At 47.0% G+C, this 25,457-nt stretch overlaps 1 protein-coding gene across 1 annotated transcript in view; it reads left to right on the top strand.

Annotated features, from left to right (window-relative positions):
• The window catches only part of NFKB2 (nuclear factor kappa B subunit 2), an 85,066-nt gene that overhangs the window by 17,677 nt on the left and 41,932 nt on the right, over positions 1-25,457 (top strand). Inside the window, exons 3-5 of the mRNA XM_081191600.1 lie at positions 7,091-7,162; positions 8,999-9,066; positions 10,618-10,745. Of these exons, the coding sequence (XP_081047726.1) occupies positions 7,091-7,162; positions 8,999-9,066; positions 10,618-10,745 (268 nt within the window). The remainder of the gene's footprint in view (positions 1-7,090; positions 7,163-8,998; positions 9,067-10,617; positions 10,746-25,457) is intronic.

The raw sequence follows: 25,457 nt of genomic DNA on the forward strand, positions 1-25,457 counted from the left end.
TCTCTAGGCCAGGCATAGGCAAACTCGGCCCTCCAGATGTTTTGGGACTATAGCTCCCACCATTCCTAGTTAACAGGGCCAGTGGTCAGGGATGATGGGAGTTGTAGTCCCAAAACATCTGGAGGGCCGAGTTTGGGGGTGCCTGCTCTAAGATGAGGCAGGTGGCAGCTTTGGGGTGCCGTCAAGGGTGGGAGAGTGAGAGACTTGTGCTCTTGGAGTCTCACACATGTTCATGATGGCAATGGTGGCGTTGGTGGGGTTTCACTTGGATGTTCTACTTTGGGCACCAAAATTCCTCGAGCTAGCCTTGTTTATGAATTGACCCCATATCCCTTGCAGGTGGGTGTTGGTAGAACCAGTTTCCAGAATTGTTGGCATCCGTGTGTCTTGAAAGACAATGGAGTGCTCCACCGGGGGTGAAGTCAAACCGCTACATTAGGAGCACTGAAGTGAACTTCCTGGGTGCCCAAACAAGACCCCACTCTCTGGTCCAAAGGAAAGTAGAGCAATATGTTTGGCAGCAGCTTGGCTGCAGGAGTTGCCGGAAGGAGGCGTACAAGGCTCCATGCAACCTTCCTAGGGTCCTCACTCCAGATTTGTGTAGGGTTTGCTCCTTAGCCCTTTCTGCTCCTGACGTCCTGCAAAACAGAGAAGGTTTAGGGTCAGAGTTCTAGATGGGCTACTTTCCTAGGTAAATAGGGCCGGGTGAACAGCTTTTCCAGCATTCTGTCATTACGAAGCACCATAAATTCTATTCAGCATAATATGATGACAATTTGTCCCCTCGGCTGAAAATTTGGCATGGGAAATCTTCGTTTCCGCTGGAGAACAGTCAGTTTCTCTGGAGACTTCTCGTTTTTTTGCTGCCGTTTTATTTTAAGTCGTCAAATAGCTCCAGTGGGAAATGCCAGGAAAGTGATCTCTGCTCCGTTTTTGTCATGCTAGTTATTTCATAGAACCGTAGAATTGGAAGGAATCCTGGGGGTCATCTAGTCCAACCTTCTACTTTGCAGGCTGTGTCCCTGCTCCAACTATTGGAGCATTCGTCTAGCCTTATTCATTATTATCCTTTGAACAAATGTGCCCCTAGACACCAAAAGGGCGGCTCAGCTCAGTTGGTTAGAGCATGGTGCTGATAATGCCCAGGTTGCAGGTTCGATACCTGTAGGGTGCAACTGCATATTCCTGTATTGCAGGGGGTTGGACTAAATGATCCTCAGGGTCCCTTCCAAATCTATAATTCTACGATTTCTAAAAGTTTATGTTCAATGCTCTTCCCACTTTTCCCTCTTTCCCCACTGGCATGTGGATACCAGAAAATTGCCCAGAAGGAAGTGTGGCTCTCAGGCTAAAAACGGGCCCCCAATTCCACCTTAACTAGTTATAGGCATGGTGGGGGAGCCTATTTCTCACCGCAAGGCAGCTTGTGGAGAGATGGACCTTATCCCTTCACCTATCAGTATGATTCCCTCCCATTCAACTAGGAAGACACCAATGAATTGTCCACACCCCAGTCTATTATGTTTGGCAATTGGGCTTGTGCAGGGGTTCAGATCTGGCACTGACTTATTGTTTGTTGTTGTTGTTTATTTGTACATAAAAGCCTTTAGGATTAGTTTTGATACAGCCAATGTTTTTATTATAAAGGATTCTGTTAGCTCCCTTTGAGTTGAATTCGGAGCACAATTCTGCCCCATTTTTCGACACAGCTGCCCTTGCATTTTTTTCAAAAGTAGTCAAGGATGAAAATCATTCCGGAGAAGTTAACAGGGTGTGCTGGTAGATGAGTCGGAGAGATAGCAGAATGTGTTTCTTGGAAGCTCTTCGCGGCTAAGCACTTCAGCCAAGAAAAAGACTTATATTTAGTTTGATTCCGCATTTCCAGCTGGGAAATAGCTGATATAAAATATGGGTGCACATACTTGCCCTGGAAAAGAATCCACCAAGTTTTCTCAATTGCTTCTGTCGCATAAACAGGGGGGGGGGGGAATTATAATATTGAGCTGGGCCAAGAATGCTGTGGTTTGGGGGAGGTCAAGGAGGGAGAGAGGAGGAAGGAGGTTGCCACTGTTTGTGTTCCTGCCTTTAAATAAGTTCAGGGTGTAAACAAAAGAGCTTAGGAAGGAGATGGAGAGACACCAAATGTCATCTGTCTGGTTTTGTGGGGATGGGGTGAGGCTTAGGAGAGAATTTGCCATTTTAACCTGCACATTTCTGAGCCGGTTCAAATGAAAATATTCCCGGCAGTGCCTGTCTCTTGCTAGACTAGAACCTGAGAGAAAGGTAAAGGTAAAGGGACCCCTGACCATTAGGTCCAGTTGTGGCCAACCTAATTTCCAGGTCATGGAAACCAGTTACCAGGTCATGTGGCCAACATGACTAAGCTGCTTCTGGCCAACCAGAGCAGCGCACGGAAACACCATTTACCTTCCCGCCGGAGCGGTACCTATTTATCTACTTGCACTTTGACGTGCTTTCGAACTGCTAGGTTGGCAGGAGCTGGGACCCAACAACGGGAGCTCACCCCATCGCGGGGATTCGAACCACCAACCATCTGATCGGCAAGCCCTAGGCTCTGTGGTTTAACACACAGCGCCACCCTGACCTGAGAGAAAGCAGGGTTCAAATTTCCACGTGGCCATGAAGCTCACTGGGTGAGCTTGGGCCAGTCATCGCCTCTCAGTCTAACCTACCTCACAGAGCTATTGTGAGGATAAAATGAGAAGGGATCAAGCATGGGGGTGTCTACATTCTTGATCTCCCCCTGCCCAATTTTCCAGTAATGCTCTCGAGACATCTTTGCTTGAATAGCTCAGTTGGTTAGAGGCCATGGTGCTGATGATGCCAAGGTTGCAGGTTCGATCCCCGAATGGGACAGCTGCATATTCCTGCACTGCAGGGGGCTGGACTTAGATGATCCGCAGGGTCCCTTCCAACTCTACAATTCTCTGATTCCATATCTGAGCCTTTTGCTGCAAATCATTTATATGGCAGTCCTTCTAAATGGATGCAATCAGGAAAACCCTTGTTCTGTTCTGCTCACTCTTCCTCTGGCAATCCTATCGTTCAAAATTAGTTCCAACTCCTGAGAAGTTAGGGAATCGATCGTCTTAAAAACCATTCCGCTGTATCATTTATTTACTGCATTTATATCACAGCTTTTTTATTGAGACCCAAATTGTTTTGATTATTATGTTTTATTATTCTTTGTGGGCTGTGTTTGATAATAAGCTCTGTTACAAATTTGCTCTGGGCAGTCTTTTCTAACTGGTTCTGCTGAACGATTGGTTGGCAAGGCCGTCCTATTGCAATAGTTCCTAAACCAGGTCCCTAACTGGATTCGCTGACGCTTGCTGCAATTCTCTTGGTTCCGTGTTTTATTTAAAAGGTGTTCCCTCACCTGGGTAATGAGCAGGTGGTGTAGAAGCCAAATTCTTACCCCATATGGAACAAGTTGTTTTGGCTTTAGTATCTTGCAGGGTGAAAGCAAGTCTAGCTGGAGGCTCGGCTGTGCCAGTGTCATCTTGGGAAGCTCTGTGTGTACATATAATAAATCCCTTCATATTTTACGAAAACTATACCATTCAGTATTCCATTATTGCAACCATCAAAACTTATTTACACTGTTGAATTTATCTTAATGCTTCCAGCGTTTTCAGCTGTGCACAGTTATTTCCCATATACAGTGGTGCCCCGCAAGACGAACGCCTCGCAAGACAGAAAACCCGCTAGACGAAAGGGTTTTCCGTTTTTGAGTTGCTTCGCAAGACGATTTTCCCTATGGGCTTGCTTTGCAAGACGAAAACGTCTTGCAAGTGTTCCGATTTTTTTTCGTTCCCCCCCTTTTTCTAAGCCGCTAAGCCGCTAATAGCCTTTTAGCCGCTAATCCGCTAAGCCTTTAATAGCCGCTAAACCGCTAATAGCGCTAATCCGCTAAGCCGCTAATAGGGTTGCTTCGCAAGACGAAAAAACCGCTAGACGAAGAGGCTCGCGGAACGGATTAATTTCGTCTTGCGAGGCACCACTGTATTCAATAAACATTTTCCAATCTTCTTTAAACATTTCTTCTTCTTCTCTTATTCTATATGTTAAGTCTGCAAGTTGTGCATATTCTGTCAAGTTGCCATTCTTCTTTGGTTGGGACGTCGCTAGTTTTCCATTTTGGGGCTAACAAGACACAGGCCGCAGTAGTAGCATACATAAATAATCTTTTTTGACACCTGAAAATTTCAGTCTGAATTATCTCCAACAGGAAGGACTGGGGTTGGGTTTTTTTTTTTTTAGAAAGTACTTTTGAACAATTTTTTCCATTCATTATGGATCATTTCCCAATACTCGTTTACCCTTTTACAAGTCCACCACATATGAAAGAATGTTCCTTCCACCTCTTTTCATCTTTAGATGTGATGCAAAGAGAATCTGCTTCTGTTTCTTAATGCATTTAAAATTTATTTCCCTCGATCATTCTTCACCCATTCATAAGAAAAGAAATAGCATTCTTATATTACCAAAGGGGACTTTGGTGAAATTCTCATGCATGGAGTGCAGGGTTTATGTATCTTTTGATGTGGCCAAGGGATTTTGCAGATGTGTTTTTCTTCCATTTACAAATCATCTCTCCACTGCATTCTGCAGTGAATTCCTGTCCCGAAAACCCCATGATGTCCTTGGCTGGGCTTTCTGGAAGCTGGAGAGGCTGTGCTCTTGACAGATGTGCATTGTTAATTCTTCTTAAGGGAAGTCCTTTTCTCTTTTAAAATACATCAGTGTGGAAAGATGGATTAGAAAACAGGAAAGACTTAGGTTAAAAACAAAACCAACAAATGCCTCGGGGGCTTGGTAGTCAGCCTCCCTACCAGTTAAAGCCCAGGGGAAGATGCCATGGAGTAATCTGGAATTGGAGAGCACTGGAAAAATGTTCAATGGGAACTAAACACAAACACGGGTGGCGCTGTGGTGTAAACCACTGAGCCTTGGGCTTGCCGATCAAAAGGTCGGTGGTTCGAATCCCCACGACAGGGTGAGCTCCCGTTGCTGTGTCCCAGCTCCTGCCAACCTAGCAGTTCAAAAGCACGTCAAAGTGCAAGTAGATAAATAGGTACCATTCCGGCGGGAAGGTAAACAGTGTTTCTGTGTGCTGTTCTGGTTCGCCAGAAGCGGCTTAGTCATGCTGGCCACATGACCCGGAAAAACTGTCTGCGGACAAACGCTGGCTCCCTCAGCCAGTAAAGCGAGATGAGTGCTGCAGCCCCAGAGTCGTTCGCAACTGGACTTAACTCTCAGGGGTCCTTTACCTTTAAACACAAACACACACTACCCTCGGCCACTTCTCAACTGGTAAGGTAAGGTCATTCCCGCAGCCATCAAAATGATAAAGGAAAGCACCCATTAGTGAATGGGACAAAGAAACAGAGGCTTCTTTCATGGGGGGAAAAAGACTTTCAAGAAACTGGAAGACCAGTTTCAGCAAGTCCGGCTTTGTTTCCTCTCCCCCCTTGAGGTTTCCCCCTTAGGGCAAAGCCACCTTGCAATTTCTGGGAATGGTTGCCTCCCCTGGCCAAACCCGTGCATGAGTCATGTCTATTCCAGGGAAAGCTCTCCCCTCCTCTGGGCCATTTGGAGTCTGTTGAACTGGTGGCTCACTTCCGCTTTCCAGAACCAGCCTCAGGAAGGCCTGGCTCTGTTGCCTTTGAAAGGGAGGTTCCCCACCTGTTAAGTTGTGGGCGAACATATCAGACGACACAGCGATTCCTCCAAAGCAGCTCTTTATTTGTAAGCTGGAACAGAACTGAACTGAGAAGCTCAGTCAGCCTGCTTATATAGAGCTCCACCAGAATGCAACAGTAACCATTTTCTGTAACTAGCCAATCACTGAACGTCACTTTCGATCCTTCATTTGCATACAAACTATCCAATCACTGAACGTCACTTTCGATCCTTCATTTGCATAACTATCTACAGTATCCCCCTGCTGGCCCAGGGTGAGAACTTCAGTACATAACACCACCCTCATCTGCATCTGATCTGTACAGTGGTACCTCGGGTTACATACGCTTCAGGTTACATACACTTCAGGTTACAGACTCCGCTAACCCAGAAATAGTGCTTCAGGTTAAGAACTTTGCTTCAGGATGAGAACAGAAATCGTGCTCCGGTGGCGCGGCAGCAGCAGGAGGCCCCATTAGCTAAAGTGGTGCTTCAGGTTAAGAACAGTTTCAGGTTAAGTACGGCCCTCCGGAACGAATTAAGTACTTAACCCGAGGTACCACTGTATTTCCAAGAAGGCATCCGAGGAAAGAGGAGCGTTTGTTTTGTTTTTTAGAGCTTCCAGGAGTTCTAAACCAGTCCACTAGGCTTGGGGTTATTTGCCCAACACAGAGCAGTATCTAGGCAAGTTTTTAAAACGCCAAGCTTCCATCAAAATGGCCACGTGAAGAGGAAAGCCTTTGTGGTACAGGAAAAAAATGTCTGTGTCAGCACTGGGCAGGCTTCACTTGGGATATCAACCAATGATGAACTGAAAAGGCTTCCCTAGTTGCCACCCTCTGAACCTCTCTGGGAGGGACACGCAGATACGGGCCTCAGACTATGTTTATATGTTTGAGAAGTCTTTGAGTCCCTAATCCATCCTTGTCCCTAATATTGCTGCTCTCCTGCTTCATTCAATGGCTGCAAATATGAAAAGAGCTGCTCTTCACAGCCATTCTTCATGGGGATAGATATAACGTTTTTAAACAAAAAATTGGGATTCTCAGAATTCCATGCTTGCCCAGCTGTTGTGTGGCATTGCAGAATATCTGTCCCTGGGAATATATATCTAGTTGGTGAGTATGCTGCTTCCTGGTTCTTCTTTGTATTCTCCGTATTTGGGAAATCTACTGCACCTGTCATTCTTTGCTGGTGGCCCATAGAATTTGATGCTAAGTGATATTTGGGGGAGTTTGGACCGTTTCTAGACAGGATGGCATCTTTCTGAATGGACCCAAACTTACTCTTCTGTTATTCCTCTTTGGGGGGAAGATTTTAAAAATTGTTTGAATTGTTTAGAGGTGCAAAGCCTTCTTGTTATGCTCTCTGCTTTCCTTTGCAGGATTTATAATCAATCTTGTGAGCTGGATAGCCCTATTTCCTGCTGTACGTTGGATCATATCCCTCTTGTCAGGTAAGGAATGCTATTCCTTGCTCCCTGGGGCAGGTTGGTGGGTGATGTCTGGATTTCAGAAGCAGCCTTGCAGACCAGGGATGCAAAATTTCAGGCCAAATATAGCCCTCCATTCCTATCCAACTGGCCTTCAGGACTCTCCCCTGGCCACAACTTCTCACCAGCCCAGCTCTGCATCCTCCTCACATGCTTTTGCCTGGCTGGAGTGTGTCCTTAAATTGTACTATTGCTTGCTTGACCAGATGATTGCTGGGGCTTATAATAAAAATTTATTTTTTGTTCCCTGTCCATTCGACGAGGTTGCCCCAGTCACTCGGGGCTTCTTCCAACAGAATATACAAAAGCACAGTAGAACATCACACATTAAAAGCTTCCTGATACAGCGCTGCCTTCAGATGTCTTTGATCAATTGTGTAATTGTTTATTTCTTTGACATCTGGGGGTACGACGTTCCACAGGGAGGGTGCCACTACTGAGAAGGCCCTCTGCCTGGTTCCCTGTAACCTTGCAGTGAGAGAACCATCAGAAGACCTTCAGAGGTGGACCTCAGTCTCTGGGCTGAACGATGTGGGTGGAGACGTTCCTTCGGGTATACAGGTCCAAAGTCATTTAGAGCTTTAAAGGTCAACACCAACACTTTGAGTTGTGGTTGGAAACACACTGGGAGCCAATGTAGGTATTTTTGAACTGTTGTAATATGGTCCCGGCTGCTCAGTTTATAAAAGCCGTAAGCATATTTATAAAAGACGTAAGCGCAAACAGATGGGTTGCGCCTGGTGAGCATACAATGTTCCCATCCCCTATAGTTATAATCCATGGGTTGCCATCTGATTTTATTCTGCTCCAATTTTGATTTTAAGTTGTATTTTAATCAATTGTTTGATTTATGCTTTTAATGTATCATACTTTGATGTTAGCTGCCCTGAGCCCGGTCCTGGCTGGGGAGAGCGGGGTATAAAGAAATAATTATTATTATTATCAAAGTGCAATTAACAGCACATTATAATAAATGAATCTTTGAGAAAGGAAAATATAATGTGGCTGTTGCATGCAAAGATTATAATATGCAAGAGTAAAATTAATTACAATTTAAACACTGCTGAATTGTACATTGCCCCTCCTTCCTTATTTAAATCTTCCAACATAATCTTAGCTGTCCTAACTACATGACCTTTTAGTTCTCTTGAGAGTTTATTTACCAGGCCAGAGTGAAATTCCAGGCTAGAATATAAGATCCAGGGAAATCTGAACAGAAAACTTTGTTTTCATGCTACAGTGAGTACTAAGGCCTCATGTGATGCAGTATTTGACTGGGGTGCCAAAATTCCTGGGACTGTTCTCCTTATCTGGTCTTATGAGATAACATGCTTTGATACTGTAATGTGTATGGGTTCCTCGTGCGTAAGTTGCCGCCTCTCCAGGCTTTGTTGCCTTGCTAAACCTTTCAGTCTGGGCAGCCCTTCACTTCGTGGCTGCCTCAGTCGCTAGCAGAATCCGTCAGTGGGCGTTTCTTAAATCTTTTCCAACATAAAAGTTGTTTGACACCCAGTCTCCTCCTACTCTCTCTGCGCGGAAGTCTTCTGCGCAGGGTGGGCGTGGGTAGCGGAGGACCCGTGCTCTCCCCGCTGGTGTCCGGTGAAGAGTCCTGGAGCCCTCTCGCCGATTCCCCCATCAGCCCCTCTATATCCCTGGTGTTGCGCTGATTTGCTTCCCCATCTGCGGAGCTGCCTCTCTCCCTGCTGGGCCCTTCTCCAGCATCATTTGAGAGCCTTCCCTCCGCCTCTAGCTCCGATGTCAGTTCCCTGACAGATACCTTCTCAATGTTCTCCCCTACAGCAAGTGTGGTACATTCCCACCAGAGAGTTGCTTCTTCAGCCTGATCTGCAGCTTGGGCTCATTCATGGGTGAGTCGGTTTGTCCCCAAGCAAATGTTTGAAATGTAAGAAAAGAAGTGTTAGAGAACAAAATATAGGGGGGGGGGGAGAATGGGAAATTGTGAAGGAGTGGAATGGTCTCCTTCTGGAGGATGTGGTCTCTCCTTCCTTGGAGGTTTTTAAGCAGAGGTTGGGTGGTCATCTGTCATGGATGCTTTAGCTGAGATTTTGGGCCCTGAATACTGTAGCTGTTTTGCTGGTGGTGTTGGCATGCTTTGAAATAGATAGATAGTGATACGGAAGCGGGGGGCATGTCTTCTTCACCTCCTTCTTCGCTACAATATATCCATTTATTTCCAATTGTCAATGTCAAAAGGGACTAAAATCTATAAAATTCATAGATAATCAACGTGCCAATTTGCTCAATTTCTCTAGGACCCCATGACACCTCCCCTGTCCTCCATAATCCCTCAAGCAAGGTGTCAAGACCCTAATCCGGTCAAATCGCTCTGCCAAGCCCTTCCACCGGGCGATGCCAGGTGACAGACTATGCATACATGGACCATTGTCTTCTCAGGATGTGCTTATCTGCACATATCTCCAGCTCTGCATATTCCCCCCTCCCTCCTCCATATGTTAATCTGGTGTAACCCAACCTCTTCCTAATGTATTTGTGATGTAATCTGTGTAACCCAACCTCTTCTTAATGTATTCATGATGTAACTGGGATGTATTTTGCACTGTATTCTGGGACATGGAGGGAAATTTCAAAAATTCATGTCACCCCTTTCTCGCTGTTCAATCTCGCCTTGAACCTGTTGCGCAATAAACTTGGATCTTCTACAGTTTGCTCCTGTCCGGCTGAGCTCATTTTCTTCCGCAGGGACCCGCGGACCTAGTCCGACGAGCTGGGTGGCAGAGTAGCCTCGCACCCAGATTTTTCCGTAACAGATAGATAGATAGATAGATGATAGATAGATAAGCCAAAGGCTAGGAATATCTTTTCTCTTAAATGAAAAAAGAGATTTTTAGCCATTAGCTGCCTCATATATTTCGTATGACAACTGGACCTAATGGTCAGGGGTCCCTTTACCTTTATATTTAGGGACGCGGGTGGCGCTGTGGGTTAAACCACAGAGCCTAGGACATGCCGATCAGAAGGTCGGCGGTTTGAATCCCCTCAACGGGGTGAGTTCCCGTTGCTCGGTCCCAGCTCCTGCCAACCTAGCAGTTCGAAAGCACGTCAAAGTGCAAGTAGATAAATAGGTATCGCTCTGGCGGAAAGGTAAACGGCATTTCCGTGTGCTGCTCTGGTTCGCCAGAAGCGGCTTAGTCATGCTGGCCACAGCCAATAAAGCGAGATGAGCGCCGCAACCCTAGAGTCGGTCACGATGGACCTAATGGTCAGGGGTCCCTTTACCTTTATATTTCATATGAGTTGCAAGAACTCATTTGGTGGGGCATCAACGTTCTTGCTCTTTTTCTGGCTTACGGTGGGGGCAGAAATGCCGGTCTTGTGTACAAGTTAGGTAGAGGCTTTTCAGGCAGTGGTTGAGGCTGATTCTTGCTTCCTTTTCCTAGTGATGCTGGTTGGCCTGCTGAGATATGCGCACGTTATAGAACATTACGGCTCTTCCCTTCTCAACACTTTGGGGCTGGCTTTAGGCTGGATCTGTGCAGCTGGCCTCATTATGGTGGGCAACTTCCAGGTAAGACGACTGACTCCTCCGTTTGTGTAAAGTGTGGTAGGGACTCTGTGGCCTTCCAGGTGTTGTTTGATTGTAACTTTTATCACCCCTGCCCATTGGCCATGCTGGCTGGGAATGTTGAGGGTTGTAGTCTCAGAACGTCTGAAGATACACAAACTTTCAGTCTCTGATATAAAGCCTTAAGATAGGAGAGGGCAGTTTGAGTTTAAAGAGGAGAATGCATATCTCTTATCTAGGATGCTCTGCTTTTGAGTATCACACAACAGTGGCCTTGATTACCTAGTCATCTTATGCTTATATGAGCATTGTAGAGATATTTTATGTTATTTTTAGATAATTACTATGTTGTGCTATCACAGAGTGAGTGGGGTGAAATGTTAAATTCAAGTGGCATGTCTATAGTTCAGGAGATAGATTGCGGATTAAATCTGTAGATTAAAATTAAAACTTTATCCACGTGGTGGGAGAAATACAAAAGTAAGCAGCCCGTGAAACTGTTTAGCAGGGTAAAACACTTATATGTTTTGTGACTTACTAAGGTTTAGAAATTACACAATTACACCTTTTAATCCCTTTTATCTGTGGCCTGCTGACCGCCCCCTCTTCACCCCCGTTGCAGAGAATGAACCACACGTTTTTAGTAAGATAAACAAAAAAGGCTTACTTACATTTCAATGCAGGCAGCAAATAGAACACAAGTAAGAAAACTTCTCAGGTACAAATTATAAAAAGTTGGCTTGAAAATTGACTGTGTGTGTCTGGAGTGCCTAGACACGTCTGATCATTTTGGAAGCATGGTGGAGAGAGAGTCTCCTCAGAGGCAGGAGAAAGTATCAAAGGTCATCTCCTTTGTTACCGAATTCCCTCCCCAAGCAGGCAGGGGAAGTGACCTCACAGAAGGCCCTCTCTAGGAAGTTCAAGAACTCTCTGTGTAGTAACCCCGTGTTTGTCTAGCAAAACATGCATTTGTGGTTTGGCTGCAAACTCCACGTATATGTGGCAAAACTTCACTAGTGTTGAGCCTAGGGATAGGAGTGTCATTATTGACACTAGGATCCGTGGAGAAGGAAGCCATCATAGCATGGTTAACTCTAGTGTCAGACATTGGCAGAGTTCCTCTGCTTTTAATAGTCATGGAAAAGGAGAATTCTTCCACCTGTGGCATTTTCTCTCACTGCCGCATTGTGACCTGGTAATTTTAAGGGTGCAATAAAAGTCAAGGAGCAGTGTGGGAAGCTGCATGTCACATATATTTAAACCTGCCAACCAATTATTTGGCTGCAGGTGTCTTGTAAATTTATTTAGCGGCCTGGCTATATTTGCTACTATATTTTTAGTTCCTTTTCTCATAATTCCTCATATTGCATTTGCCTTTTTCACCGCTGCAAGACGCTGAATGGAACTTTTCATTGGGCTGCCCTGCCCAAACTCCCTCTTTTGTAGGTAGCCGCAGCCCCATTGGCTCTGAACCACATGGCCTGAATCAAACCATTGTGGGTCAGACTAGATATGAAGTGGAAGCTTTGTGTTTGGATCTCCTAACACCCGTCCCCCCCTGAAAAATATGTGAGGACATTTGGGATTGAAGTCAGGGGAGGGGGGTTAACCTTTCGCCCCTGGCCCCAGTTTCAAAACCCTCCTCAATCTCTGATAAGCTTTGGAGGGGGAAATTTGTGGGCTTTAAGAAAGCAAACCCAAAAGTTTTCCTGTCTGTAGCTAGTAGCATGTTTGGACGTGGGGGGAGAGGGATTTGGAGTTGCTTTGTTAGAAAGCAAAGGGTCTCCGGAGATAGAGCCCCCTCTTCCGGTTTAGTTTGACACTGTGGCTTACACCAGGGATGTCCAATAGGTCGATCGTAATCTACTGGTAGATCCCCATGAGGTTTTGGTAGATCGCGGGTCGATTTCTGGCTCCCTTTCCTCAGTGTCATTGAAACTGACTCCTGCCCCATCCCCTCGCCCTCCACTATTGTCTGATCAGTGGAAGGGAAGACGGAGCTTTCTCTCTATGGCTGTTTTCATTCAAAGCGATATTATTGTGAGTGACTTTTTCCCTTTGACCCTTGCTTTTAACCCCCCCCCCATGGAACTTTCCCCCTAAGAAAGTATATGTATAAAAATGGGGCTTTTCTCCTCCCTAAAAATTCAACAACTTTGACCTGAACCCCCCCAAAACAGGGGAGATCATTGCCAGATTTTAATTCTGAAAGTAGATCGCAGTCTCTCGGGAGTTGGCCACCCCGGCTTACACAATTGCAGTTCCTCTTCTGGCACAAAATCAGCTGTTCTTGATAGACACCCCCCCCCCCGTATCTGTGGCTGCTCACTCCCCTAGAGCTTAATGATGCCCATGACTGCTTTAGCGGTTTCACATGAGCTTAAACAAGCTAGGGCGACAGAGCAGTTGCAGAGCGTGTTTTCATGGCGCCCAGGGCGCAGAGGGCAAACAGAGCCTGCCGTGTGCCAGCCCAGTCCTCATCGCCGGTGCCACCAGAGCAACACCAGCCCACTAGGCTGGGACCTGGGGAGGGCAGTGTGAGGATGCACCAGCCATGTGCCCTTCAACCCCAGCCCCTCGATGACAAGGCTGGGATCGAAGGGCGCGTGGCATCCTTCTTATGCTGCCCTCCCAGAGCTTTGCAAAGTGTCACAGGGCTGGCTCGGAGAGGGCGACATGAGCCACACGCCTCCCCCCCCCCGAAAAATGTGCCTGGGGCAATCGTCCCGGCAGGGCCCCTCCCCCACGCTACGCCCCTGGCATAGAGAATCCCTAGTAGGAATTGACTGGGAGACGAAATGTTAAAAGAGTGTCCCTAGACGTCCCTGGGTGTCTGCAGATGATGTCTCTAGAACCTGATGTAGGTGTTTTTAGGCATTTTCTACACTTGCACTCAAGGGACACAGGTGGCGCTGTGGGTTAAACCACAGAGCCTAGGACTTGCCAATCAGAAGGTCGGCAGTTCGAATCCCCACGACGGGGTGAGCTCCCGTTGCTCGGTTCCTGCTCCTGCCAACCTAGCAGTTCGAAAGCACCTCAAAGTGCAAGTAGATAAATAGGTACCACTCCAGCAGGAAGGTAAACGGTGTTTCCGTGCGCTGCTCTGGTTCGCCAGAAGCGGCTTAGTCATGCTGGCCACATGACCCGGAAGCTGTACGCCGGCTCCCTCGGCCAATAAAGCGAGATGAGCGCCGCAACCCCAGAGTTGGTCACGACTGGACCTAATGGTCAGGGGTCCCTTTTCCTTTACCTTACACTTGCACTCAAAGTTTCCCAGCATTTTGTGACACTTGGCTTCCTCCAGCAGCCTGGCCAAGCGCTTTCTTTTCCTTTTGTCAGTTGCTGAGAGGCCTGGTAGCTGACCTGGGGGCAATGGGAACCTGCTGCACCCAGAGAGGCCAGGCATATTAACTGTGTCCTTGTGTTTACTTTCCCTTCGTTTGGCAGTCGTGCTTTGGATGTTTGCTGTGTCTCTGTGAAGAGAGGAGAGGGAGGATGGGGCTGCCTAAGCAGCTGATGCTTTATTGCAGTGTCTGTCTTTCTCTTCCTGCCTCTGACTATTCTTAATGGGCGTGGAGGGATGTCTGTTCAAAGCCGAAGGAGCTGGATCTGCCAAGGCCCGACCCCTGCAAATCATCCTGGCAACAAGCTCTCTATAGCAACTGGCTGCAAAAAATGGAACCAGAGAAACATTCTCATTCTCCTGCACGTGTAGACCGGGCAACCTAATTGGTTGTGTACTGCTGGGATAGCTCCGTCAGTAGAGCATGAGACTCTTCATCTTAGGGTTGTGGGTTCGAGCCCCACATTGGGCCAACAGATTCCTGCATTACAGGGGGTTGGGTTAGATATGGGGTCAGCACACTTTTTCAGCAGGGGGCCGGCCCACTGTCCCTCAGACCTTGTGGGGCGGGCGGACTATATTTTGGAAAAAAATAATGAACGAATTCCTATGCCCCACAAATAACCCAGAGATGCATTTTAAATAAAAAGGCACATTCTACTCATGTAAAAACACGCTGATTCCCGGACCGTCCATGGGCCGGATTTAGAAGGTGATTGGGCCGGATCCGGCCCCCGGGCCTTAGTTTGCCTACCCATGGGTTAGATGACCATTGGGGTCCCTACTGTTCTGTGACTGTGTGTTTTGGATTCCTAATCAGGCGCTGCTTCTTTCTCCTAGGTGGACCATGCTAAAGTTCTGCACTACATCGGGGCAGGTGTGGCGTTCCCTACCAGCATGCTTTTCATATTCCTTCAGTCCATCCTAACGTACCGCATGGCAAAATCCAGAGGACATTACTGGACTGGGCATCTGCGCAGCATCCTGGCAGCCCTGGCTTTCATCACCCTCATCTTCAGTATCCTTTCTGCATCAATGTGGTTGGGTTTTTTTGGGGAGGGGTGTGTGGAATAGATGTATCCAGAGGCAAATAGGAGTGATGGATCAGATTGAATTAGAGTTTGGCCAGGCGAGCCGAGGCAGAGACTGGAGCGAGGTCTGCCTGGCTATAAATAGGGCCCTTAATGCATTTGGGTTCTGGAAATAGAAGGGCCAGAGTGCGTATTAAATCATGTAAACGTTGACTCACAGCTACATCTCTTTGGGAAGAGCCATGCGCTTCCCCTAAATTGCAGGGGTCAGAGTCACATCGAGAAAATGGAGCAGAATGAATAGGTGATATCCTGCCCCACCCCACCCCACCCCTACTGCTGAGGTCCTAGTGCAATTGAGGAGGTGCTGTGGTTGAATTTTTACGAAATGTAAATGGGACGTGGGTAGCGCTGTGGGTTAAGCCACAGAGCCTAGGACTTGCTGATCAGAAGGTTGGCGGTTCGAATCCCCGTGACGGGGTGAGCTCCCGTTGCTCAATCCCTGCTCCTGCCAACCTAGCAGTTCGAAAGCACATCAAAGTACAAGTAGATAAATAGGTACCACTCCAGCGGGAAGGTAAATGGTGTTTCCGTGAGCTGCTCTGTTTTGCCAGAAGCAGCTTAGTCATGTTGGCCACATGACCCGGAAGCTGTACGCCGGCTTCCTTAGCCAATAAAGTGAGATGAGCGCCGCAACCCCAGAGTCAGTCACGACTGGACCTAATGGTCAGGGGTCCCTTTACCTTTACCTTTAAATGGGTGAAAGAAACTGCCATGAACCTCCAGCGACTCTTCCATTTGGGCCCTGGAAGACTCATGCTGGAAAGGGTGGGCAGTTCTGCGATGGACTTAATAATAGGTTCCTTCTAGAGTCCACACTCCAGCTCCTTGCAGCGTGAAAGCTTCATAGTGCCTGCTATAGGGGTCGGCGGGGCGGGGGGAGGAATTGGTTGGCTGGGAGAAGAAAGAGGGGCCAGGAAGTACTGGACTTGAGGCATTTCTGAGGAAAGGACAAGGAGCAGTAGATGGAATGTGCAGAGAGCAAGAGGTTTGGGCTAAATATTACCCTAAACCTCCCTGGAAAGTTACAAGGTGCCTGCCTTGGGAGATTTAAATAAACAAAGGCGAAATAAGGTTTTATCAGGGTTGCTCAAGACAGAAGGCATCCTACCCCGGGGGGTGGGTGGGGTGGGGGGGTTGTATGGGAAGATGCATTAGAAATCCTTCTTTCCTCAGAAGGTGAAATCACATGTTAGCAGAGTTCGTTGCTGCTTTTTAGGGGTTGTTATTGTTTTCGCAGAACACCAGCTGACGAGAGAGCAATTTGAAAGAGGCCGGTGCGGAGGGGCTTCTTAATATTTTCCTCTTGGGCTGTTTTGCAGCTGAAAACTGCATTCTAGCCACTTTTAGCCCCACTGGAGAAAACCAATGTGCATCTCATTGTTTCCCCTGGCCGAGGGATAAATGGCGGGGGGGGGGGATTTGTCCCTGGAAAAGAGCCTACAATGTGGAAGTTAAGAAGCCTTTGTCCACCTCCAATTTCCAACTTGCAGCCACATTTTGCCAAAAGAAAAAGTCTCCCTAAAAATGGATCTTTTTGCTCCCAAGATGATAACCCTATCAATATCGGTTGTTTTGGGCGACTGTTGGTGAGTGGGTGGGGAGGGGTAATACTCAGAAGGGTGGTGGAAATGGGTGTGGTAAACCTGTTGACGACTGTTAACGACTGCAATTGGTTTTACAGGAAAAAAGCAAGGGGTGAAATGGCTAAAAATAGCCTTATCATGTATAATAAGAGAAGAATCCAATGTCTCTATTCAGACCAGGTCTCTCCATGGTTTTAAGTTTGGTAATAAGTTGCAATTCAGCAACTTCTCTTTCCAGTCTATTTCTGGTCCTGTTAGCTAGGGATGATGGGAGTTGTAGTCCCAAAACATCTGGAGGGCCGAGTTTGGGGGGGTGCCTGCTGTAGATATTTAAAAAGTGGGGAATAAGTAGCTAAATACACTTGACGTGGCACATCTTTTCCTGTAAATGTGTAGTAGCAGGTTCTAGGTTGTTCCAGTTCAGCACCTCTCTAAACTATCCACGAATAATTAACTTGTAGGTTGCCGGGGCGAGAGGAGGGAATGAATGTGATGTGAGGGCACTGGATTTTCCCAGGGCTTGAGATGGGTAAAAAAAATAAGAGGCAAGAGTGTTAATATGCATACAAAGCCTTTTGAGGTGTGATGGGTGACCATTCCAACAAATAACAAAGATGGTGTTTAAGGCCTTACTTTTTTTAAAAAGTTTTTTTTTTCATGTTTATTTGAGTTAGTGTGTGATCTCCACTCCCCCATGCCATGGAAGACTGTGTTTTTGTATTCCCCAGCCTTTAGCCCAGAAATGGTTCAAGACATTTTGTTGCCTGAGGCTCAGGATAAGATGGCGCCCCTCCCAATCCCATGTAAAGAGGTTGATTGGATTGGCAGTTGAATCTTACTTCAATGTGAGAGATAGGACAATGTCCCCAGCCGCTGCAGAGCAGGGCTTATGGCACAGAGAACAGCTCTGCAGCTCAGGAGGAATGGCACTAGGTTTGCTTCTGCCATCTCCTCCCTTTCATCCACAGCCTGAGGCAGTCACGACACTGCCTAGTGGTTGTGCCGGCCCCTGACTTTACCTGGGATGCGATGCTTGGGAGACAGGCTAAATGAGGTGAGGTAGACCATTTTTCAGCTTGCCCTCTTCCTAATGGGCTGATATTGCCAGAGATACTGCAAAAGGAGAATTCATTAGCTGGGGAAACAGCTAATTCTGAGCAGCAAAGAGAGTATAGTTCATTCAAAAGGGAAACAAAACGTTTCACGTCAGATAGCGGCATTTAAAGTTGCTGCCGCAGTTTTTGCCTGCTTTTTACAGTACGATGAAACTTGATGACAAGAATCCAGCTCAGTTCAAATAAGGTTTTATGAGACTGAGATCATAAGGAACGGCTACAATAAACGGCTGGGGATTTTCACAGGCGGTGCTTGCAGGCCCCCGTTTGAACTCTTCACTTTCTGTAAAATTAGTGAGTCTGCTGAAGTTCAGGGGGAAAAAACCACCCCAAACAGGTAAAGCTGCTTAGAGTAGCATTCGGAATAGATCTTTCTTGTCTTAAGATGCTTAAGTGTTTGACGAGGCTGTTACAGGTGTATATATGCCGGTTTTGCACTTGCGTGGACTACTCAAAGCCAGCTGTTACCAAGCTGACGATTCTGGACTCAGCTGATGGGAGCCTACCACCACTAATTTTACTAAGCCAGTTAGGCCCCGCCTTGTCCTGTTTCTGGTGAGATCCTTCCCACAGCTTGTTTGCCTTGACTTCAGCACCCCCATGTGGCGTATTTTTCATCCAGCAGAGTTTCGTCCTGCAACACCTAGCCGCCCTCTGCGAATGGATGTTCATCATAAACGTCCTCGTCTTCTACGGCACCTTCACGGCTGAATTTGGAGCCATCTCCACCGACACCTTTCTGGTTCTCCTGAAAGCCAGGCGGACTCCCAAAAGCTTCAAAGTGGATAGCAGCACGCCCAGCATGTCACATGTTCACACCCATTTGGAGAACATGGCCATGATGGGAAGGGACGGCTAGGAAACCGGTTCCTCGCAAGAGCCGGGACGAGCTGTGCTTACTGTGGGACTTCCAACGATACCAAAAAAGGGAGAAAAGACAGAATATTGCCTTAAGAATCACCTCTTGTATTTATTTTGCCTATGTGCCACACTAACAGTGCCCTGGGTATTTTGCTCTGAAGGCGTAGCCACATTCCAGTATCACCAGTGGCCTTTATGGAGCAAGATTTCTGTATCCTTGGATCAAAGACTCTCCTTCCAATGGGCACAAGAGGAGGGAGAGGATGACAAACGGCAATACTGAGAGGTATAGGTGGGGTACCTGTTGCCATTTGAAGAGAGTAAGACAGATTTCATTTTGGGTGGCACATCACACCTTTTTGGCACCTGCAGCTTAGTACCTGGGTTGAGGAGACCTGGATTTCAGACCCACAGCAGACATGGACTTTTTTTTTTTTAACCTGGGGCTAGGAATCAGATGTGAGCTGTCCCTGTAAAACGTGCTCCTTTCATCCAAGAAGTCCTCTTTTAAAGTGGCCTTAATTTCTTCAGGACCAAAAGTATTTGCTGCGTGAGTTGTTGCTTTTTGCCAACTTGGTGCGGTTCTGTTTACAAGAGCAAGAAGATTAGCAGTGAGCAATAATTACAAGAGGCTTTATTTTATGTTCCTTGAAAAAAGTCCCAGCTGAGTTGGTGCCCGATTGCTTATCAAAGAAGTCTTGGGCAAGTCCAGAGTGTCTCCGATTAGAAATGCAGCGCTTTAGCTCTGGACCTCATTACTAAATCTCACCGGAAGGATCCTTTGCAGCGCAAGTCGACAGCCCTGGTGGTGCTGTCCCACATAGGAGAAGTCTTGGGAAACCCAAATCTTCCACGTAGCTTCCTTAGAGATGTCATCCTCTCCCTGTTCTAGGTGCTAGCAACGGTTGTTGCCTCCAAAAAGCTCAACGGGGACTACTCTCCTGGTTTTCTTCGCTATGCTCCCCATCCCTGAAAATGCAGTTCTTAAACTGTAAGGACTTTGGGATACTTGTTTTGTTCCCAGCAGAGACCTGGAAAGTCCTCGGACCTAGGGAAACAAACTGGTGCGTTCCAAGCCGTCGCAAAAGTTTGTCAGATTCTGCACCCTTATCTTGTGGAACAAGACAAGACTGTGGTTCGCCTAGTGCTTTACTCCATACCGAAATGCCTTTAACATGCTCAGCAGTGTTTTGTTCAGGAATTTCAGTGTTTCTGAAATCTGTGTTCTCTCACAGGGTTCCTTTTGTACTACTCTTGATTATTCAGGCAGGGTTTCTCAGGTCTGTGTCTCATGTTACTTTGCCCTGTGTACATTCTAAAGATTTATGTGTGGAATGTGGGACGCAAGTCCCAAAGATGTGTGCCTTAGAATCTTTGGAGCGCTCAGCTAGACGGCGTTCAAAACTTCCCAGAAGCTGGTTCACAGAACGTGTGCCTGAAACGCACGGCTGAGTTCTTACATTGTAAGAGCTGTGTGTTTCTGGTCAATCTGTGCCACACATTTAAAGCATATTCAACAAACGTTGAAAGCACATAGCTTTCCACGAAGTGCAGTTGTCAAGGCTGCTGGGAACTGCAGCACTGTAAGGGTGAAACTATACTTTCGTGGCGACTCATGTGCTTTAAATGTGTGTCGAATGCGCTTTTAAATATCTGGCATGTGTCTGCAGTTATGTTATTGCTCCTTTCTCCAAGATCCTCTTTGTAACAACATTGGAATGCCATGAAAAGGAGCCACATGAGAGTTTTAACACCACTGTTCTTGTAACAGACGAATTGGCCTTGATTCCTAGGTAATGATAAAAGCAAGATTTTGGGAACATTTTTTGCTACTTCCTCGCACTCCTCTTTTGAACAAGTAGATGAAAGCACCAGGCAGAAAAGCTTCACTTTCTTATGACATACTATCTCGAGACAAGACCAAAGTGATAAATCCCACCAAATTATTCCAGTTGCATACCTCCCCCCCTGCTCCTGTTAACCTGATACCCCATGCTAGCTGGAGTGTGATATCCTGTCCTACGCAATGGAAGATCGCTGCTTTGGAGTTGGGAAACGTGTGTGCTATAGGGAGCGGAGATGGAGACACTGTGGAAATTGAAAAAGGAACAAGGAAACGAAAAAGACTCCCGACGCAGCAAGCTGTTGCTGGGGAATGAGGACTTGAAGTTTGCCATGTGAAAACAATATTTAAAGGGCTGCATGGATGAGCCTGTGCTTACGTGTTATAGTGGGGAAGTACCTACTGTCCAAAGCAAAGACGCAGAGCTTGCAGCATCACGGTGGGGGGGGGGAATAGGTCTGAATCCCATGTGACGCCCGAACTGCAGCTTGCGTAATTGTTTCACACCCTCGAAACAAAAATGAAAAATGACATCATCTAGAAAGCCCCTATGGTATCTCTTAAAAAATAATAATAATACAAAGGGGAACTTGGTGAATTGGAAGTTCCTCTCTTCCCATTTGCTGCTTTATGTTTAGTGGAGCTAAATTGAATTGAGTTGACCTGTATATACTTTCGAAAGGACCATTCTGAATATTTTATACATGTAATATATACAATGAATGTGCAATAATTTAAAACATATACGTGGTGTGGTATGTTGTGTGTTCCCTCCGCCCCCCCCCCATGTTCTGTGACTTATCTTGGAGATCTGTTTTTCTCCAAGATCCTTGCTCTGAATCATAGAATCATAGAATCCTAGAGTTGGAAGAGACCACAAGGGCCATCGAGTCCAACCCCCTGCCAAGCAGGAAACACCATCAGAGCACTCCTGACATATGGTTGTCAAGCCTCTGCTTAAAGACCTCCAAAGTAGGAGACTCCACCACACTCCTTGGCAGCAAATTCCACTGTCGAACAGCTCTTACTGTCAGGAAGTTCTTCCTAATGTTTAGGTGGAATCTTCTTTCTTGTAGTTTGGATCCATTGCTCCGTGTCCGCTTCTCTGGAGCAGCAGAAAACAACCTTTCTCCCTCCTCTATATGACATTCTTTTATATATTTGAACATGGCTATCATATCACCCCTTAACCTCCTCTTCTCCAGGCTAAACATGCCCAGCTCCCTTAGCCGTTCCTCATAAGGCATCGTTTCCAGGCCTTTGACCATTTTGGTTGCCCTCCTCTGGACACGTTCCAGTTTGTCAGTGTCCTTCTTGAACTGTGGTGCCCAGAACTGGACACAGTACTCCAGGACTGGAAAATGATCGTTTGTTCTGAGGAGCTTCGTGGTGGGATTTAGATCAGGGAAACTGGGTGAAGGAAGGTTTGTTTCCCCCTCCCCCTGGCAGCTTCCCTGGCCTTCAAATCAGTGATTATTTACCTTTAAGGGAGGTGGGTGGTGCTGTGGTCTAAACCACAGAGCCTAGGGCTTGCCGATCGGAAGGTCGGCAGTTCGAATCCCCGCGACGGGGTCAAAGTGCAAGTAGATAAATAGGTACCACTCTGGCGGGAAGGTAAATGGCGTTTCCGTGCACTGCTCTGGTTCTCCAGAAGCGGCTTAGTCATGCTGGCCACATGACCCAGAAGCTGTCCACGGACAAACACCGACTCCCTCGGCCTATAGAGCGAGATGAGTGCCGCAACCCCAGAGTTGTCTGCTACTGGACCTAGCGGCCAGGGGTACCTTTACCTTTATTGATTAAAAGGCAGGAGGAACTCCTGAACGTGCATCTTCCACACCATATACCACTTGATCTACAGACTTAGGAGGACACCTTTCCATTTGGAGGCACACTGGGAGCAGCAGGTCTGGGGACCACCATCTAAATACAAGCACTGTCCCAGTCTATTAACTTTTTGGGACCCTAATTGGAGTAAGTAAAAGGGACAGGACCGAGCCGGCAAGTAGAAGCAGCTCCAATCTATCCATCATATCTCTTGACAGCCCTGTCTGGAGGCAGCGCCCTGCTCACAACTTCCTGCCTGCCTCTCTCCATACCAATTTCCCCTGCAATTAGACTACAGTGGTACCTCAGGTTACATATGCTTCAGGTTACATACGCTTCAGGTTACAGACTCCACTAACCCAGAAATAGTACCTCGGGTTAAGAACTTTGCTTCAGGATGAGAACAGAAATAGTGCGGTGCGGCAGCAGCGGGAGGCCCCATTAGCTAAAGTGATGCTTCAGGTTAAGAACGGACCTCCAGAACGAATTAAGTACATAACCAGAGGTACCACTGTAGTAAGGTTTATGTGCAGCATTTGTACGCCATCCAAAGATGCACATCAGAACTTCCATTGCCTCTCTCTCTCGAATCGAAGCAGCCCACTCCCCTTTTATGCATGTGCAGGACAGGAGGTGGGGGTTGCATCCCCCCCCCGTCTCCCCGTTTTCTGCTCGACTGCAGGCTGTCACTATCCTTAAGAGTCTGCTGTATGAAGGGCAAAACACTGCAGCCTTTCAACATGACAAGCAAAAGAGATAGCAAGGCTCCAACTCCCTGCCTGTGGCTGGAAAAGCACGCCCCCCCCCCCATGAATTTCTATTCCCGGGGACCTGTGAGAGAGGAGGAGCCATCCCATTCCCAGACTGTCCTCGGAACCTCCGGGGAATAACATAATTATCATGTTGGCCAACAGGGAAGCAGTTTCCAGGTTCTCGTTTCTCTGGCAATGGACTAATTTGCGACCAACACTAACATGGGGAGGAAAATGATTTCGAAACGAGAATTTAATTTGATTAGGGGTTCTGCTAAAACTTCAGGGCTGCCAATTCCCGACTTTTGAGAACTGTGTAAATGTGTTTTTTCCCCAGAGTTTGGGAGTATGGGGGGAATTAGAGTGGTAGAAGAAGTAACATTTGACATCATTGCCCCTTCCTCATATTCTGGTGAGGAATTTGCTTCCTCCTTACTTTGAATTATGCATACATAATTCCTGGATTACTGGAATGTACCGTATTTTTTGCTCTATAAGACTCACTTTTTCCCTCCTAAAAAGTAAGAGGAAATGTGTGTGCGTCTTATGGAGCGAATGCAGGCTGCGCAGCTATCCCAGAAGCCAGAACAGCAAGAGGGATTGCTGCTTTCACTGCGCAGCGATCCCTCTTGCTCTTCTGGCTTCTGAGATTCAGAATATTTTTTTTCTTGTTTTCCTCCTCCAAAAACTAGGTGCGTGCGTCTTGTGGTCTGATGCGTTTTATAGAGCGAAAAATATGGTAACTTCCTCCTTTTTCTCCCTATGTAGTCTCCTTCTCTGCCTGGGGTGTGGCTGTCCTCTCTTGCCAGCTACACTCTGAATTTCCTCTGGCACACTGCTCCTGCTCTCCCTGTTCTTTCCCTCAAGTGCAACAACACCCTTCCCTGTGACTGGCTGAATAAAACCACTTAACAAGGGATAACTGCCAAAATGGGCTTGTGACCACTTGGTAAGGTGTCCCTCTGTGCTGCCTCACCTTTTCTGGGGAATATTTCCTGTAAAATCTCTTCAGGCTGGTTAGCCCAGCTTCTCCCACCCGCCTGCTAGGACCAGCTGATAAACCAGCTGTATTTAAAGAGAGAAGGAATGAACCTGATAAGATTTCTTCAGCCTATGTAGTTGTGTATTCCTGGCCTGCAAAAGTGTGGGTGGGGGAGATAGTAAAAAGTGGGGGGAGACATAGGTAGAAGTCCACCCCCCCACAAATGATATATAAATCTTATATAAAAATAAGAAATAAAATAAATAGCAAGAGATGGCTTTAAAAGGTAAAGGGACCCTTGACAATTAGGTCCAGTTGTGGCCGACTCTGGGGTTGCGTGCTCATCTCGCTTTACTGGCCGAGGGAGCCGGCGTACAGCTTCCAGGTCATGTGGCCTGTATGACTAAGCCGCTTCTGGCGAACCAGAGCAGCGCACGGAAATGCCGTTTACCTTCCTGCCAGAGCAGTACCTATTTATCTACTTGCACTTTGATGTGCTTTCGAACTGCTAGGTTGGCAGGAGCTGGGACCGAGCAATGGGAGCTCACCCCATCGCGGGGATTCAAACTGCCGACCTCCAATCGGCGAGCCCTAGGCTCTGTGGTTTAACCCACAGCGCCACCCGCGTCCCTGCCTTTAAAAGAGGATTAGACAAATTCACAGAGGCTAAGGCTATCCATGATTACTGGCAGTGTGCTTTTAATACTAGTTGCGAGAGATCATGAGAGGGAAGCGGCTTTTATGCATTTATGAGTAAAGCTGCATAGGACTGCCCTATTCAAAAGGTTAACTGAATGTTTAGAATTTACCCAGAGCAGAGGATGTCTGATGTCACGACAAGCTATTTCCCTGGTTTTGCTTTTGGGCAAACAAGTTCAAGTTCGATCTTTCAACATTTCGGACTTATGCTTTTTTGGGGGCCAAAATAAACAATTTGGAATTAGAAAGCATGTTGTTGTTGTTTAGTTGTTTAGTCGTGTCCGACTCTTTGTGACCCCATGGACCAGAGCACGCCAGGCACTTCTGTCTTCCACTGCCTCCCGCAGTTTGGTCAAACTCATGCTGGTAGCTTCAAGAACACTATCCAACCATCTCGTTCTCTGTCGTCCCCTTTTCCTTGTGCCCTCCATCTTTCCCAACATCAGGGTTTTTTTCCAGGGAGTCTTCTCTTCTCATGAAGTGGCCAAAGTATTGGAGCCTCAGCTTCACGATCTGTCCTTCCAGTGAGCACTCGGGGCTGATTTCCTTAAGAATGGATAGGTTTGATCTTCTTGCAGTCCACGGGACTCTCAAGAGTCTCCTCCAGCACCAGAAT

This window comes from Podarcis bocagei (assembly GCF_964188305.1).
Source record: "Podarcis bocagei genome assembly, chromosome: 4".
Taxonomy (NCBI): Eukaryota; Metazoa; Chordata; class Lepidosauria; order Squamata; family Lacertidae; genus Podarcis; species Podarcis bocagei.